The following is a 17824-nucleotide window of genomic DNA, read 5'->3' as shown; positions in this document are numbered from 1 at the left end:
TTAAAATTGAGAGAAATTAAAAATGCTGACAGAGGTGTGGGTGGCTTGGAGGCCGGTGAACGCGGGACACACCTGCCCTAGGGAACTCTCCACCTGCTGGACTTGGCCCACTCCTGGAGCTGGACGGCGGTGGCGGCAGCGCAGCTTGTCTGGAGGTGCCAGGCCGCTCTGGCTGTGGCGGGAGGATCGATCGGCTCAATCCGGAAGGTGGCGGCTGCTGCTGCTGCTGCGTCTGGGTGGCAGTAGGGAGCAGCACTGCTGGGAACATGACGGCAGGCTCTGGTTTGTTCCTTGTGCCAAGTTCCCGTAAGTTTCAGCCTCTGTCCTGGCGGCTCGGAAGCCCAGGCAGCGCGGGGTCGCCCCTGCAGCCGGGGGGCGGGTACCAGCTCGGTGGGGCTCTCCTGGGCTTCCCCGGCCTGCGCGGTCGCACCCTCCGTGTGCACTGCAGCTTGCAGCGGGCTGGCACGCTCCTAGAAGCTGCCTGGGGTCAGCAGGAGCCAGGAGCGCAGAGCCGCCTAAGCAGAGGGGAGCGACAGTTTGAGGGGCGGCGGGGGGGGGGGGTTGCAGGGAGCGCTCTCTGCCGGAGGCGGGACCTATGGAGCATCCCTCAGCTCCCCCCAGGTCTGTGGCCATAGCCTGGAGCTCAGCTCGACCGCGCTGGGCAGCCTGCCTGCTGGCGATTCAGGCAGCCTACCTGCTGGAGAAAATTCATTGGCTCCCCGCATGTGCCTCCGGAGTTGAGAAGCTCAACACAGGCGAGCTGCGGAGGAGGGGAGCTGGTGGCAGCGAGCCAGACATCAGGGTGCTGGGGACACCCGGTTTGGCTGCCCCTACTGGGCACTAGGTGCTGGAACAACGCCGCCGCATCCGTCCTCCTCTGAGTGCTGGGGCGGGGACGCGGATGCAGGTAGACAGTGGATGTGGACCAAGGGACTCCCTTGCCGCTGACAACCCCGTCTCAGGCTGCAGCCAGTGTCTGGAGGGACCCTCACCGTTGGGAGCAGAGCCTGGAGCTAAGCCCCAGGTAAGAGCAGGGTGAGAGGCAGCCGGGAGCATGGTCTAAGCGCTGGCCTTCTTCCTGTGGAGCCCTTCAAGCTGTCCCCAGCCCTGCTCCGCACCTGCTGGGTGCAGGGCTGGGGGCTGCCTGAAGCGCGAAGGGGGGAGGGGTGGGGGAGGCTGTCTGTCCCCCAAGGCTCTGCGAGGAGCTGCTCCAGCACCTGACAACTTGTCCTCACTCCACTTCGCCCCCCCCCGCCCCCGCCGAAGCCCTATCCAGCCTCTCTGCACACCTCCCTCCCCGACTCCTGCATCAGGGCTTCCAGTCCAAGAGAAGCCAGCACCCCATTCACCTTCTCCAGCATCCTGGTGATTGAGACCACAAGCAGCAGCATCTCTTTTACAGTCTAGGGGGCTGGGGCACAGGGGAAGGGCTGAGGGGTGGGAGGCTGTGTTCAGAGAGAATCCAAGGGCCCAGCACCAGTGATGGCCACAGCAGGCTGGCCAGACCCTGAGGGTAAACACAGAGGGTAGGTGGACAGACCCTACAGAGGAGGGAATCACAACCTAATGAAACCGACTCTTTCCCAGGATGCCGAATTGGCAGAGTTGGAGTGTAGAAAGATCTGGATATGGTGGGTCTGGCCATTTGCAAACCCATACTGGATCCACACAGGAGAGAAGATGCAGGGAAACATTTCCCAGAGAGGATGTGGGGGTGGAGGGCGTGGTCAAGGAGGTGTGGTCAGGACGATGTGGTCACAAAGGGCTGGGTGGGGGCATCAGAGAGGGCCAGCTGTGAATGCTGCAGCTCCTGGCACAACACCTGAGCTGGTCCAGCACTTTCTGCACATGAAAGGAGAGGTGACCAGGAGCTGGTTCATCAGAGACCCCCCACCCCACTCCACATCCCCCAGGAGAACCGTGCGGGCAAGAGGCTGAGAATGAGGACAACTGAAAACAGTCGGCGCCCGCCTCAGACCCGGGTGCAGCAGAGAGGGGGCCAAAAACAGAACCTGGGCCATGGTGGGCACCTGAGTGATGTTTCTGAGATGAATTATGATGACTGATACAATAAATCTCTTGAAGAATTGAGGAAAATGAAAGCCCCACCCTCTGGTCTTGCGGAGGTCCCTGTGGTTGGCTCATGGTCAGCATGTCCTGGGGCAGAGGCTGCCCTGTTCGTCCTTCCCAGCCTGAGCTGTGAGGAGCCCCACCTCTGTTTAAGGACAGAGACACACATTGGGGACCCTCAGCAATTCCTCAGGAATTCTGGGCCCTGGCTTCTTGCCGCACGGTGAGGCTGGAGGCTTGGTCAAGGACTGGATGGAGCGAGCCGACAGTGTGCTGCTGCGTGCACATCTCTGCCCACCTGTCTGCTCAGGCCCCTGCAGCCGCTGGACATGGCACTGGAGGGACAAGCGCAACCACAGAAAGAAACCCACATAAAAATCTAGGACCTCCCTAAACTCTGAACACCAAGCCTATGATGGAAGTGAGAGTCACAAACACACAGAGAGGCACTTTGAGGATCTTTAGATGTAGGGGCTGGCCAGAGAAAAGCCTTGGGCGTAGGAGCAGTACAGCAGGAAAAGCACCAGGGATGCCAAGGCGCAGAGGTGCACACCTGCGTTGGTCAGGGGGGCCCCCTCCTCCGCTTCCCTCTCCTCAGGGCTGAGCAGGGGCTCCTCTGCGTCATCATACTCCTCCTCCAGCTCCAGGACCCTGGACACTCTGAGCCCATCGTCCTTTACCCCCATGGGGACAGCTCCAAAGACCTCATAAACGCCTTCCGAGGGCAGACTCCCCAACGTTCCGGAACCTGCAAAGGCCACACCAGAACCTTTTAGCAGAGAGACTCCCCACAGTTGAAGCCCATCGGCGGGGTGTCTCATGCACACCAGGACCCTCTGGTCCCACCAAGAGCACTGTCCCCCCACCAGGGGCCACACATTCTCCCAAGAACACTAGGTCCTGGGTGGGAAAGCTTCCCAGATACACATTCACCAGAGGGGTCAGGACACCCTTGGAGCCCTGTTCTTCCACCCAGGCAGCCCCAGGACTGCAGCTCTTGTCACCCAGCCCCTCTCAGAAGCAGAGAAGGGCCCTGGTGCCCTGTTACCAACAACCCGTGGGTCTGCTTTCAGGAAGCCACAAAGGGCCGCGCGGGGGCAGGGGTGATTCTGAGTTGGATCCAGCACACAGGACAGCGCCCAGGACAGAGGACCTGTGGTGGGCTGGGGTCTCAGAGATCCTGCCCTCCCCCCAGTCTCTCCACGCCCAGGGCCTGGTGCCAATCTCCACCACCATGCCCACCTACCCCTGAAGGCTCCTCTGCCCTGGAACCACCGTGCTCCCAGGACCAGTGAGATGACAACCAGGAGGGTGCCAAGGACCACACTGAGAGTCATGGGCAGAGTCTCAGCCTGGCGGGCAGGTCAAAGGGCCACAGAAGGACCTGTAAAGATAGCAAGAGGTGGGGTCCTCCCTATATGCCTGCTCTGCCTGTGTATTGTGACCTTGGACCTGAACCACCTGTCTCTAAGGAGGGGGAGGGGCACCCTTGTGCTGCCCTGAGGTCACAGGGCTGAAGTCAGGAGAGTGTCCAGGGAGGAAGGGCCAGGAGAGCAGCTCTTAGGGTCCTGCCTGCGTTGGACTCAGAGTCAGTATCTCAGAGGCCACAGTGGACCAGAGCCAAACCCCCCCAGTCAGCAAGGGACAGGTGCAGAGAAGTGGCCAGCAGGGCCTGGGCTTGCTGTCTCTCCCTAGACTGTCCACCCAGTCTGGCACAGGGGGACCCTCAGGGAAGGGCGTCTCCCACACCATGGTCCTGGTCTTCCTGACCTCTGCCCATCAGCCTGGGCGAGGGCTGACTGGGGCATGGGATTCACAGGGAACTCCAGAGCACCTCTGGGTGGGGCGGGCAGCAAGCCATGAGCTGAGACCTGAGGAGGACCACAGTCCTGCCTGCCTGATGTGGAAGCAGGACTGTGGTCCCTCAGTCACCTGCTGGAGAAACGGGCGGGATCTGAAGGCAGCCTAGACCTTCACCCAGACTCTCAGCTTGAGCTGGAGATCATGGAGGCAGCCTGTGCCCCAGCGTCCAGAGGGATGGGCGCTGGGCAATCTCAGGGCTGTATTCTGGGGCATCCAGGATGGAGGGATACTCCAAAAGATCCCTCCTGGCTTCCCTTCCCCAGCCCCCAGCAACCTCCCACCTACCCCCCTCCCCCCAAGGAGGGGACAGAGGGAGCTGCAGGCCCCTCCCACTCACCTGAGCAGTGCCCTCCATGTGCTTGTGCCGGCAGTCTCCGTGACCAAATGGCTCCGCGGGGCAGCTCCAAAGGGTGACTCGCTGCCCCGCCACCCCACCTCCTCCAGCCACATGGGTCCAGAGCCTGGCCCAAAGGTGGCCCCCACCAGGGTGCCCACAGCCTGGCTATTGCCCAGGTGGCAGCATACAACCTTGGCGTCCTCCAGGTCTCAGGAGTCCTTGCACTCTAGGAGCTGGCGTGCCAGAACGCCACGCAGCAGGAGGGAGCGGCGGTCCTTGCCACCGTACATGCGCTTACATGCGCAGCTCGCCCTCCTCTGCAAAGGTGGCTGTGGTCACCCCGCTGCAGGATCTGGATGGGGCGTGGACAGGGAAGTGGCGGGAGGGATACCTGGGCACCTGTCAGTGGATGAGCAGTTGAAGGTCTGCCTGGAATCCTGTGTTGTTTTCTTTGACAATCCTGTTGGATTAAACAGTGACCCACTCAGGGTAAATGCCATGAAAAGCTTCAGAATGAAGCTTGTGGAGCCCAAGTGACCCCACAGCCCCAAGCCATGGGTCAGGGGCAGCCCCTGCAAAAGACTTGTCAGGATAGTTCAGCTGCCTCCGGGACCCCCAGAGACCTCCAGGGCTTACCTGAGCAGGTGATCCAGATGGCCTCTCCATGGGCACAGGAGCGAGGGTGCCATGGGGTTGAGTGGCACTGCCACAGAGTGGAGTTTCAAAGCCTGAGACACCGGGTGTTGTCCACCCAGGAGGTGCCCAAGCTAGTGTGGACCGGCCTGTTCTGCAACCAGCCTTGCCCCCCACAGCTCAGCTGCTTGCAGATGATGGACAGGGAAGTGTCCTTCACACGGACCGTGCCTGAGGGCCAGGCGCAGGTCTCTGGGTCCACACGCAGACAGACAGGCAGGTGGGGCATTGGCTAGAGCAACAAGTGCGTGGTGAGGATGCTTATGGTTCCCTGGGGCCACCTCTGAGGCCTGGGCGCAAAGCCAAGTCCCCCCACCCCTAGCAGAATGGTCCAGAAGGGTGGTGGGCAGCAGTTCCCATGGGCCCTGAGCAGCCCCATGTCCTCATCCCCATAGTCCAGTGGTTCCTCCTCTACCTTCCTCTGCTGCTGGAGACCCCATATTATGGATGAACTCACTCCCTGGCAGGGGATCCCCCTTGTCCATCTCTGCCTGGAGCTGGCAGCCCCTCCCACCACCCTATTCTGGATTCCAAACAAAGGTCATTTCTCAGTGTCCACCAGAGCCCTGTGGCCCACCCCTCTCCCCAAGGCCCCCTCATCTTCCTCACTAACCTCTCCCCACCTGACTGGCCACCCACCACCTACCCAGCTCCCTCTCCTTGGGGCCACCTCCTGAGTCCCCCAGGGTCTGAGCTGCCCCCAACCTTCCCAGCCCACCAGGACCAAGGATGCCTCCCCCCAACCACATCCCTTCTAGGCTTCTGCATCCTGGTCTTTCCCACAGAGCCCTGGGCGTCCCCACCTCATCACAGCCCCTGGACCCTACATCCTCAAGACCCCCTCCTGGGTTTGTGCAGAGGAAATAAAACAGCCTCCGTGGGGACCTAGCCAGGGGCCACCCCAGACCACCTTCAGGGCCTGTCCTGACCTCGTGGGGAGGAGAAAGAAGACCCCTTCCCAGTACTGAGGAAGGCACATTCCTCTCACCTGCCCAGGGCCTTCATTAATCACTGCCACCCCTACTCTAAGGCCCCCTCACCCCCTACCCTTCCTTTCGACATAAACAAGCACAATGTCTGCCATTTTAACTCAAAGAAGCCACCCCCCATCTAGCCCACATCACCGTTCTCTTCAGAACCAGTCCCTCTGCCCTTCACACCCTCTGGCATCACTGCCCAGATTCCCACCCCTACCCGATACACCCCTTCTGCCCAGCTCATAGTCACTTCCATGCTGGACCCTGGATTAGCCTGCCCAGTGATATGTTCTTCCATCAGCTTCTAGGCCTACTCTTGCATTCCACTCCCCGCTCCAGCCCTGACACACACTCACATGTGTGCACACAGTTGCTCACACTTTCTCACCCACATACCTGTCCACACTCAATATTCACACACTCCACCCTCAAAACAACTCCCACACCACTGCAGCCTCCTGAGATTCACTCACCTCTACCTTCTCTATTCCATCCCCTCTGGAAGAACCTCCTCTCTACAGCTTTGGGCCCATGACTTACCCTCTTGGCTTCTGGACCCAGCATCTCCCTGTTCCCACCCTGGGTGATATCTCTGGGACTGTGCCTCTTTTCCATGGCCCATGAACAAGCTCCATGCTTGCTCTGTGGCCAGGCACTGCCAGCTTTCTCAATGCCCCACCCACCCCCCTGCCCTGCCGTGGAGCAGGAGAGGGGGCAGCCCCTTTGTAAGATCCATCAGCACCCCTGTCAATCTGGGTCACTGGGACCAGACAGTAGCTGTGCCCCTCAATCCCTCTCTGCCCTGAACCAGCCCTGCACCCTGAACTCCAAGCAGTGGGACTGAGGGATCTGAGCTCCCCCTGGAATTGAGCCTGTTCACTTAGTATATGGACAAGCATCTCCAGGTTTGGACTTTGGAGTCCATGTGCCCACCAGCCCTAGGCTGTCCCATCCCCCTTTTTACTGAACAAGACCCAGGCAAACAGCTGGTCACAATAGGGGATCCTCACACTTCAGCATCTATGGAGCCACTGCCTCCAGAGGCTCCAAGGACAAAAGAAGGAGGACTCTACCATTGGGAGTGCCGACAGCAAGGAGAAGGACACCAAGTCCCAAGGTCCAGAGAGCTGCGCTCATGGCCCCACAGCTCCAGGGCCTCAGCCAGCTCTAGCCACTCAGCTAGGGCAAAGGCACAGATCATGGTCCAGAGCCAAATACACAGAAGTGGAACCACCAATGGCTTCCTAGAACCAATGGGACAGCGAGGGCATTTTTAGAGTATATCTGTGGCTTTGTCTCGCTGTCTGTTAGCAGAGCAGCCAATGGTCTTAGTGGCCCTGAGCATTGCCAGACACAAGCAAGGGGTCCTTCCTCCCACACTGGTAACTGCTGATGAGTTAGCTTCACTCAGACCCCACAGTCAGGCAGGTGGTCTGATCTGCCCACAGCCATAGCAACATCCAAGCCCTGCCCTCCACTCAGGTCAGTGGCTTCAGCTCCGCATCATAGATAGTTACAGTGTGACACCAGACATCCTTGGGATGAAGTGGGGGCCCCACAGCAGAGAAGAATGAGACACCAGACATCCAGGGATGAAGTAGGGGCCCCACAGCAGAGAAGAATGAGACAGGCCAGGACAGCTTGATTAGGGCTCTGAGATCTAAACTATCATTGGGGAGTTCCCGTCGTGGCGCAGTGGTTAACGAATCCGACTAGGAACCATGAGGTTGCGGGTTCGATCCCTGCCCTTGCTCAGTGGGTTAAGGATCCTGTGTTGCCGTGAGCTGTGGTATAGGTCACAGACATGGCTCAGATCCTGCGTTGCTGTGGCTCTGGCGTAGGCCGGCAGCTACAGCTCCAGTGAGACCCCTAGCCTGGGAACCTCCATATGCTGCAAAGCGGCCCAAGAAATAGCAAAAAGACAAAAAAATAAAAATAAAAAAATAAAAAAATAAACTATCATTGGAACTAAAGTCACAAAAGAAAACTAGAACCTACACCCTGAACCTAAACAAGTGATCACCTGCTGAAATGGAAGATTTAAAAAGAATCAAGAGTCTCCTGACAGCACAACCAGTATGCCCACACTACAACTGAAAATCACTCACCATGTAAAGAACCAGGGAAACCACACTTTGATGACAAAGGATAATCAGCAACATTAATATATTACCTTTTAAGAAAATAAAATTTGATAGAAGGATCAAGATAGCAGAGGAGTAAGAGGTCTTGCTCACTTTCTCCCACAAACACATCAAAAAAAAAAAAAAAAAAGCACATCTACATGTAGAACGATTCACACAGAACATCTACTGAACACCGGAAGACCTTAAACCTCCAAAAAAGGCAAGAAACCCTCCACATAACTGGGTAGAACAAAAGGGAGAAAAAAAAGTGAGAGATAAAAGGAATCAGGATGGAACTAGCACTCCTCAGCGGGAGCTGAGAAAGAGGAAAGCAACCCATAACCTGGGAAGCCACCTAAACACCAGGGATATTGGCTGAGATGGAAGGACCTCTAAGGGCTAATAAAAGCACAGCAGCTGTACTGAGGAGGGTAAAGGAGGTGAGAGCCACACAGACCATTTGCACCAATGCCCCAGACACCACAGCATGAGACACTTGGGCAGGTGCTGTGCACTGAGACTCAGGCTCTGGATGTCCATTCCAGGGGTAGGACTAAGGGTTGGCCATGTGGAACCAGCCTGAGGGGCTAAGGTGCAGTGTTCATGGGCTGGGGAGCAGAGTGTCACAGCCAAGAGAACCAGAAGGAGGTTTGGGCCCATAGGAGAAGCAAGAGGCCATTGTTGGGGAGGGTGAGAGGAGGAGTGGTGGACTGCCGTAGATGTGCTGTCTCACAGAGGCCAGGGTGCCTCTAGCACAGGCTATGGGTGGCAAGCGGCCACTTTCTCTGGCTACAGGAGACCGGTGCCTCTTGTGCGGGCTACAGTTAGCCAGGCACATCTTGTGTGGGCTAAGGGCTAAGTGTGGAGGGCTAAGTGTGACACAGCTCCTCTTGCATAGTCTACAGGCAATGGGGGCAAAAATCAGCAGTCATCTCAGAAACCAGATGGGACTAAACAAAGGGCTTAACACTCTTTTGAGCTCCAGGGTGAGGGGAATGGACCTTGCCTTGGAATTGTGACAAATGACCCTCAACCCCCACCATATAGGAGGGATGGAGCAGCTGCCCTCCTGAACCATGAGACTTGGACAGTGAGGCTCAGGTCAGCCCATTCCTGGGGAATTTTTTTTTCTTTTCTTATTTATTTATTTATTTTGTCTTTTTTAGGTCTGCCCTTGTGGCGTATGGAGGTTCCCAGGCTTGGGGTTGATTTGGAACTGTAGCTGCTGGCCTAATCCTCAGCCACAGGAACACCAGGTATGAGCCATGTCTGTGACTTACACCATAGCTTATACCAATGCCAGATCCTTAACCCATTGAGTGAGGCCATGGATCAAAACTGCTTGCCTATGGATGCTAGATGGGTTCTTAACCAGCTGAGCCACAGTGGGAACTCCCAGGGCAATTCTTCTACTAAAGCACAGAGGCATCGCCATCCTCCTGGAAAGTGAGATTCCAGGTTCTGTTCATTTTGCTTCAGGAAAATGTAGGAATTTGAGGTTTCTGCTCACAAACTTGTGGAGGTCAATGCACACTTGCTTGTGTTGATGAAAACCTAATCAATTATCGAAGAAGTGGGAAGTTTTATTTGAGCCAAGCTGAGGATTATAACTGGGGAGACAGTTTTTCTGAAAGATTGTCTCCCCAGTTATAAAGCTCTGAGATTTGCTCTGAAGAGGAAAGGGGGGAGGCCAGTGTGTATGTGATTTTGGGGAAGGGATACATAAACCAGGCACACATCCTGGCAATGTCACGGCTCTTCAAAGGAACAGACATCTTAGTTAAGAGTTCTAGTGCTTTTCTAAGTATGGGAAGATGCATGACACTGGGTTCCTACAAATTTCTCCTGAAAATATCTAAGGATCTGAGGGCCCGTTCTACCAGTTTTGCCAGAGCACAAAGTGTCTCATCCTGATTTTAGCCCTGAATTCCTTGCAGGGTGGATTGTAGTCAGTGACTGCAGAGGCTAATGGCTTGAATCTTGCAGGTCTGGGTGGTGGGCAACGTTCCTATTTCACCATCCCCTACCTTTCAGGCTCTATTTCAACCAGGGTGTGGGAAGCATTTTATTAGCCTCTTGTCCAGGGCACTAGGGAGGCTCATGCCGGATCAGGTGAGGATTCCATCCATAGGCTCTCAGGTGTATTACTCACCTGGTCCTGTGACCCGCCGCCAAAAGCCTCTGGAGCACGTGTCTCACGGGTCCGTCAGGCTCCAGGACGTGGTTCCCTTTTGTTGTTCCTTCCCACACCTAGAGTCCCACTGTTACCACCATGGACCTTACAGAACCATACATCAGGTCAACCATTTCAAGTCACCTGGTCATCATTATTTTAAGGCAAGAAACAAGAATCTTGTAAAATATGCAGAATACATTAATCAGATCACAGGTAAGTAGTATTATCTTTTAAGGAACTACATGAGTGGCACTAGAAGAAAAATTCATCTTGGAGTGCCCTCGTGGCCTATCCGTTAAAGGATCCAGTATTTTCACTGCTGTGGCACAGATTCAGCTCTGGCCTGGAACTTCAGCACAGCTAAAAAAATTAATCATCTTTTTTTAATTTTAGTTATTTTTATTTTTTAATAGTGATTTTTATTTTTTTATTATAGCTGGTTTACAGTGTTCTGTCAATTTTCTACTGTACAGCAAGTTGACCCATCACACATAGATGTATACACTCTTTTTTCTCACATTATCATGCTCCATCATAAGTGACTAGATATAGTTCCCAGTGCCATACTCATTGCTTATCCATTCTAGAGGGAAGAGTTTGCATCTATTAACCCCAGATTCCCAGTCCATCCCACTCCCTCTCCCTCCCCCTTGGCAACCACAAGTCTGTTCTCCATGTCCATGATTTTCTTTTCTGTGAATGTTCATTTATGCCGTAAATTAGATTCCAGATATGAGTGGATATCATATGGTATTTGTCCTTCTCCTTCTGACTTACTTCACTTAGTATGAGAGTCTCTAGTTCCATCCATTTTGCTACAAATGGCACTATTTTGTTCTTTTATGGCTGAGTAGTATTCCATTGTGTATATATACCACATCTTAATCCATTCATCTGCTGATGGATATTTAGTTTGTTTCCATGTCTCAGCTATTGTGAATAGTTCTGCAATGAACACACGGGTGCATGTGTCTTTTTCAAGGAAAGTTTTGCCTGGATGTATACCCAAGAGTAGGATTTCTGGGTCATGTGGTAGTTCTATATTTAGTTTTCTGAGGCACCTCCCTACTGTTCTCCATAGTGGTTGTACCAGCCTACATTTCCACCAACAGTGCAAGAGGGTTCCCTTTTCTCCACAATCTCTCCAGCATTTGTTATTTGTGGACTTATTAGTGGTGGCCATTCTGACTGGTGTGAGGTCGTACCTCATAAAAAAAATCCATCCTTATTGCGGATCAGACATTTTTGCCCTTGGGGAGGTCTGGTTAACATGTAACGCAGATGCACCACTCACACTAGAGGGGAGGGAGGAGGTGCACAGTGCAGAGAAAATTTTTATGTTTAAGTTTTTTTGTCTTGCCTTCAAATACGAATTTTATTTCACTGATTCTTAAGATTTTCTTGCCAGGGGGACAATCCCTGTGAGCCGTCCCCATCCATAGCGCCTGCCCCTGGGTAAGAGACTCAGGCTTCCTCCCAGGACAAGATTGAGAGGCAACCATGAGGGTCCTTCCCCTTCCCTCCCCCACAGCCTACTGGTCTGGCCCCTCTGCCCTGCCCTGCTGACACTAGGATACTGGGTTCTGGGGTTTTGTGTTGTGAATAGGAAAGGAAGAAGGCTTGTGGTGCCTCCACAGCCACTAGTTATTGCAAAGGGATACTGGTCTCAAAGCAGTGGAGCACAGGGTCTCTCTCTCTCTCTCTCTCTCTCTCTCTCACACACACACCCACACACTGAGCATTCACTCGGGTATACATCTTTAAAGAGACACATCCAGGAGAATTCAGGGTATTTGAAGAGCTAGGGGACTGGATGTGGGGCACTGGGGGAGGCAACATCTTGTTTCATAGGCTGGGCCTCACCTCTAGGCTCAAGCTAAGGTGGGGTTGGGGAGCCAGTGGGAGGGGCTCCTAGAAACTGTTTTGGGTGAGGAAAGAAATTGGCCAGGACTCATCTGAGCTCTGGACAATTTGGGGGCAGTTAGAATATTTAGATTTTGGTTTGGTGGGGGTCCTTTGTTTTTTCTCATCTTTGTATTGAGACGAAAAGGCACATTATGAATGTGGGAGAAGGGACAAGGCTTTTCTCTATGACCGACACCAGGGGTTGATGGTAACCCAAGCTCTGGGGAATCTTAAAAAATGACATATATTGACCTAGATCCCACCATGCCTACATCCCCAAGAATCAGGAAGCAGCAGCAGAAAGCAACTGGCACACAGAAACACACCTGTGTGTGCACCACACAGTCAGGCCATGAAATTCCATTCACTGTGGCAGCAGCAATTCCCACACACCCAACCCACCTGACCAAGAAATTTGAAAAGAAACTTCCTCTTTAAGAATAGAGTCAACTTCCTGGCCAGAAAAAAAAAAAAAAAAAAAAAAAAAACAAGCAGGCTACAGCTTTAAGGCTGGCAATGGGCATTTTCTTCTCCCTGAAAAGGCAGGACATGATGTATTTCACAATGAGGCAGGAAGACCACATCACTGCCCCTGAAAACTAGACAGTAGTCTTCAAAATCTTGGGGTTCATTGTCAGCTCCTTTTTTTGACTCCCTAGAGAGTAGTTAAGATGGACATCACCCCAACTTCCCTCAAGATGGCCCTAATTGGTGGTGTTTAGTAAACCTAGAATAATTCTGGAGCCAGGATCAGGTGGGGCTGAGCACCAGGTGGGGCTCATGTTTCCAATGACCCTGCTTCAAGATTCCCATTTGGAAATTGTTGACCTCCTGAATTTTTTTTAACTTAAAGGTAATCCACACTGTACACCCCCCTCTTATGAGAGAAAGGGGGCCCAATGTCTAGCTACCACCCCCAACACACCCCAAGACATACACCAACTAAGGCACAGCCAGGGCAACAAGCAGACTTTGGCAACAAGCCCCCTCCCGAAGCCCAGGGTAGGAAGAGCTGCACAGAGGGCTGTGTGATGTGAGTTCAGCACCTTGTGGGGTGGGGGTGGGCGAGGAGGAAGAAGTGTCAGGGTCCACATTGATCAGAGGAGGAAAACTGGGAAGAGGGACTCAGGATACAAGAGAGTCTCAGAATGAGCAGAAAAGGACCAAAAGGAAGAAAAATGTAGAAAATATGAGAATGGAAAGAGAAAGAGGCAAAGCAGAGTTCGGGTAAGCAAAGAAAAGAGGAAGGGAGTCGGAGCCAAAGAAGGGAAGGAGATATAAAAGAGAGTGAGATGAGTGAGGAAGGATGTGAGAAGGGAGTGAGGAGAGCCAGGAAGAAGACGTCAAGGGACGTCAGAACTCTGTAGAGATACCTCTGGTGAGAAGAGTGACTCAGGAGCCCATTGATGATCCTCAGTCCCTACAGAAAACAGACAGGACCAGTACACCAGGTCACCCACATAAATCAGCAGGTTGATGGCTGTCAGGACTGTCACAGCCAGTCGTTGGTCCCAGGCGCACACGGAGTAGGTGAGCTCATCTTTGCAGCTAACATCGCTGGACCGCTGGGGCTGGCCACCCACCTTCTCATCAAACTGGTAGAGAGGCCAGAGGACCAGTGCGCTGGCGTAGAGGAGGACGGAGAGCAGGGTGAGCCCCAGCTGGAAAATGGGGAAGGGGATGGGCAGCCTGTATTCACAGTCCCCCAGGTTCAGCACAAGGACCACGGTGGCATGGAGGAAACAGATGGTGTACACGGCCACGCACCACCTCAGGGCCGGCTGGTCCTGGTACAGGGAGGTGTTGCTGATGAAGGCGAAGATGACACAGGCCGTGAAGGTCTCCAGCATCTTCAGCAGGCCTGGCACAGTGAGCACATAGCAGGTGACACTATTGAGCTTATACAAGTCCCAGATTTCTGCTACTTCCATGGCATAAAGCACATACGCGATGCAGGAGAATGCAGTGGCAGTGATGGCCCGGTCTCGGTAAGGCCCATAAGGCAGGAACTGGACATAGGTGATGGAATAGGTGATGGAGGCAGAGAGACAGAGGAGAGCAGCATAACAGGCATAGGTGACGGAAAATTTGTACCAGAAGAAAGGGAAACGGGACGGGAACTCACAAAACTGGAGTATAAGGATGATGAGAGTCACAGCAAAACAGAAGCACCAGATGGACAGGGTCCAGTTACCTACCGCCCCCCGCCCAATGCCCATGTCAGCCACCAGGGAGAAGGCCACACAAGTGGAGAACAGCTGCATCCGCTGGAGGCAGCAGTCCACAAACTCATGGTCCGAGTATATCAACCAGGTGGACATGGTAGTTGTGATGTTCAGGCAGGTTGAGGTCACAGGAATGCCAGTGGTCTTTGCTGAGGAATCATCAGAGAAAAATCGACTCTGGAGATGGATTCAGTCAGATGCTTGGAAGAGGCTCAGGGACCTGTGGTAGCTCAGGCTCAGGATCAGCAGAGTTTGAAGCATTGGCTCAGACGCTTGGGTAACGACACAGCTGCTCCAGAATGATGCTCCCCACCCGTCACCCTTGGCCTTGTCAGGAGACTGGTATTATCTCAAACCTCGCACCATGAACATTTGTTGCCTCTTCTAGGTTTTGCCATTATCTATGGAGAAACAGGGTAGGAGGGTCCTTATCTACAATCCCAGAACTTCAAGTCTCTCAAAACTGAAAATGAATTTTTTAAAAAAAATTGTTTTGTGACAAATTTTGACCTAAACAAATATGAGAAAATTAATGGTCTTTGTTTAATTGACTTAGTGGGAATGTTCAAAACTACACTTGCAGAAATACCAATATGTTTTATTACAAGGTACTTTCAGACCCCAGTGAGGTGTTATGTCCTACAGAGTAGAGACACCATGTCACCTGACTGAAGCTGAAGAATTCTCAGTTCGGGAGCATATCTGGAGTAGTGGGTCCTAGAGATAACTCCATTTTTTGATGAGAAATTTAAGGTTCAGGAAATCCAGTGCCTTCCTTAAACTCCAAAGGCAAGGAGTGGGCACCCAGATAACAATGCCAAAGCTGTGGGTTTGAGCCCTGGCTCTCCAGCCCAGCATTGCACTAGGGCCCGTGGGTGGGAGCCCAGGACCAAAGCTCGGAGCTCTGGGAACCCAGGACCCCCCTCAGGGCCATGGCCTCCTTCACAGCAACCTGAAGGGAAAGGAGTCTGGCCTCTCCTCCCTGCAGCCACCACTAGAGGGAGCTGCCATCTGAGGGAACACAGCCCCACCCAGAGGAGGGCAGGTGCAGAGGTGAGCAGGGAGAGGTCATGTTTATCTAAAGTAAGAGGTTTGCCTGAGTTTCCCCACCATCCCTTTTCGATTCTAATCTGTGAACATGGTGAGAAAAGAAATGCTCCCATTTTGAGGTGTGGGCAGGTCCTTCTGGCTTACACATAATGGAACTCAAACTTTAGGCTACCAGCCTGTTTGTGACCTATCAAATGTACATTGTACACCTGCTTTAATCATTAAAGCAAAGGACTCGTTGACCAGAAATAAAGACTCTGAACACTACAAATAGAGACAAAATGCCCCCCTTCCTGGAACACCAATGCTGGTTCTCCTTCAGGGACAAGACTCATTCAACAGGAGCCAAGGCCATACTGTCTCACCATGTTACGTGCTGATCTGGTTTCTTAAAACCTGCATTCAGGGGATCCCTGACTTATTAGATGTTCTCTGTTCTGACTGTGATGAAAACCACAGCCTTAGGAGAGTCTGTCTTCTGGGCTGTTGTACTCAGTTTGGCTCAATTACAACTCTTTTCTATTCTTATTAGACTTTGTTTGTTGATAACTTTCAGCAATGGATGGTATCCCCATCGAAGCATATTCTAGACATGGTCGAGACCTGCCTGACAAGCAGCCCCACGTGTTAGACTTGGAATACAGTGAGCTGGGGTGGCAGAGAGACTGAGCAGGATGCTATCAGGTGTTTCTGGGACAGACCTCTTCCACCACGTCCACTGCCTGCCTCTTGTTTGCAGAAAATAGTCTCCTAGCTCTCTCTCAAGTCACAAAAGCCTGGCTCAAGAATTAATTATTGCAAGGATGCGAACATGTAGTGACAAAAATATCAGTTGGGCCAGGAGGATTGGCAACAATTTAAAGAGGAAATCTGTCATATGGCAGTCACAGAATCTTTGGTTCCTCCCTGAAGTACATAGGTAACAGTATGTGATGCATATTCCAGAGTTCTGTTACAGATGCTAAAGTCCCCATGAAACAGAAGTTAACTACATAGTGACTGTGAGCCCATAGTCCTCAGACTGACTGGTTAATGCTATTAACCCCTGTTTCCCCACCCTGTGACTTCAAGGTCAACCAGTCAGAGAACTGTATTCAAGCTGATCACGCAAGTCCTCCTTCAGTTTGCCTTTAAAAAAGCTTTCCTGAAACCCGTCAAGGAGTTTGGTCTTTTAGAGCATAAGCTGCCCTGGACTCCTTATCTGGAGCCTCCCGTTAAACTCTGCACTTTCCTTCACCACCACCTGGTGTCAGGAGGTTGGCTTTACTGCTGCAGGCAAAGGGACCCAAGTGTTGTTCAGTAGCACAAATGGCTGGGAAGATAATGACCTGAGCAAAAGAAGAGAGAGGAGGAGGTAACAGAGGTCAGAGAAGCAGGAGGTGAGCATTTGGACTGAACACCCTTCTCTAGACCAGTGGTCCCCCCCCACCCCCACTTGTGAGTCTCAGACACTGAGGAACACAGGATTATGACCAGGGGGCCTTGGAGCCATGTGACCACCAGGCCCTAGAGTAGGAGGTGTACAAGCTTTTCTGTAAACTTTTAAAAAATAGGACAAGGAATGTATTTTTCGTTTTCGGTATCTAAAATATAGAAAGAAATTCTACAAGTCTGTAATAGAAAAACAACACAATTTAAAATTGCCAAACTGGAGTTCCTGTCATGGCGCAGTGGTTAACAAATCTGACTAGGAACCATGAGGTTGCGGGTTCGGTCCCTGCCCTTGCTCAGTGGGTTAACGATCCAGCGTTGCCGTGAGCTGTGGTGTAGGTTAGAGACGCGGCTCGGATCCCATGTTGCTGTGGCTCTGGTGTAGGCTGGTGGCTACAGCTCCAATTCGACCCCTAGCCTGGGAACCTCCATATGCCGTGGGAGCGGCCCAAGAAATAGCAAAAAATAAATAAATAAAAAACAAAATTGCCAAACTTCCTGACGTTTCAGTGTATCTTACTGATTTAAACACTGCAATATTTTTCATACTTCTTTAGATATCATAGAATTGTAATTTTTAAGTTTTAATTTTTTTTACCCTGTATGCAAATTCAACTCTTGCTCCAGGGGTTCTGGTCTATGAGAATGGCTACTATATACAAAAATAAGAATTAATGTAAAAGATAAATGATTTAGATGCATTAACTTTGCCTAATCAGTCATTGTGCTACTTTGGAAAAATGTATCGATTGTGCATAGCTTGACAAAATAGGCTGGAATATTTTGCAAAGACAAATATATGAATGGGAGGTAAACACAAAAAAGTGCTCAAAATCATTAATAGTGAGGAAAATGCAAAGTGTATCCCCAGTAAGATATCACCATATACCTTAAACAAACACTATTATTATTTTTTCAAAAGAGTGAGCAGAAGACAGGAAACAGTGCCAAGCTGTAGAGGGCCTTAATTT

At 52.3% G+C, this 17824-nt stretch overlaps 1 protein-coding gene across 1 annotated transcript; it reads right to left on the bottom strand.

The window, feature by feature from the left end:
- LOC100736871 (myeloid-associated differentiation marker-like) lies at positions 11415-17043 on the bottom strand. The gene has a single exon (XM_021098955.1). It carries the CDS (start codon positions 14466-14468, stop codon positions 13491-13493), a length of 978 nt encoding a protein of 325 aa, XP_020954614.1. The 5' UTR covers positions 14469-17043; the 3' UTR covers positions 11415-13490.

The sequence above is a fragment of the Sus scrofa genome, chromosome 7 (assembly GCF_000003025.6).
Source record: "Sus scrofa isolate TJ Tabasco breed Duroc chromosome 7, Sscrofa11.1, whole genome shotgun sequence".
Lineage (NCBI taxonomy): Eukaryota > Metazoa > Chordata > Mammalia > Artiodactyla > Suidae > Sus > Sus scrofa.
The sequence above is the reverse complement of the archived record's forward strand: the minus strand, read 5'-3'. Positions and strand labels throughout refer to the sequence as shown.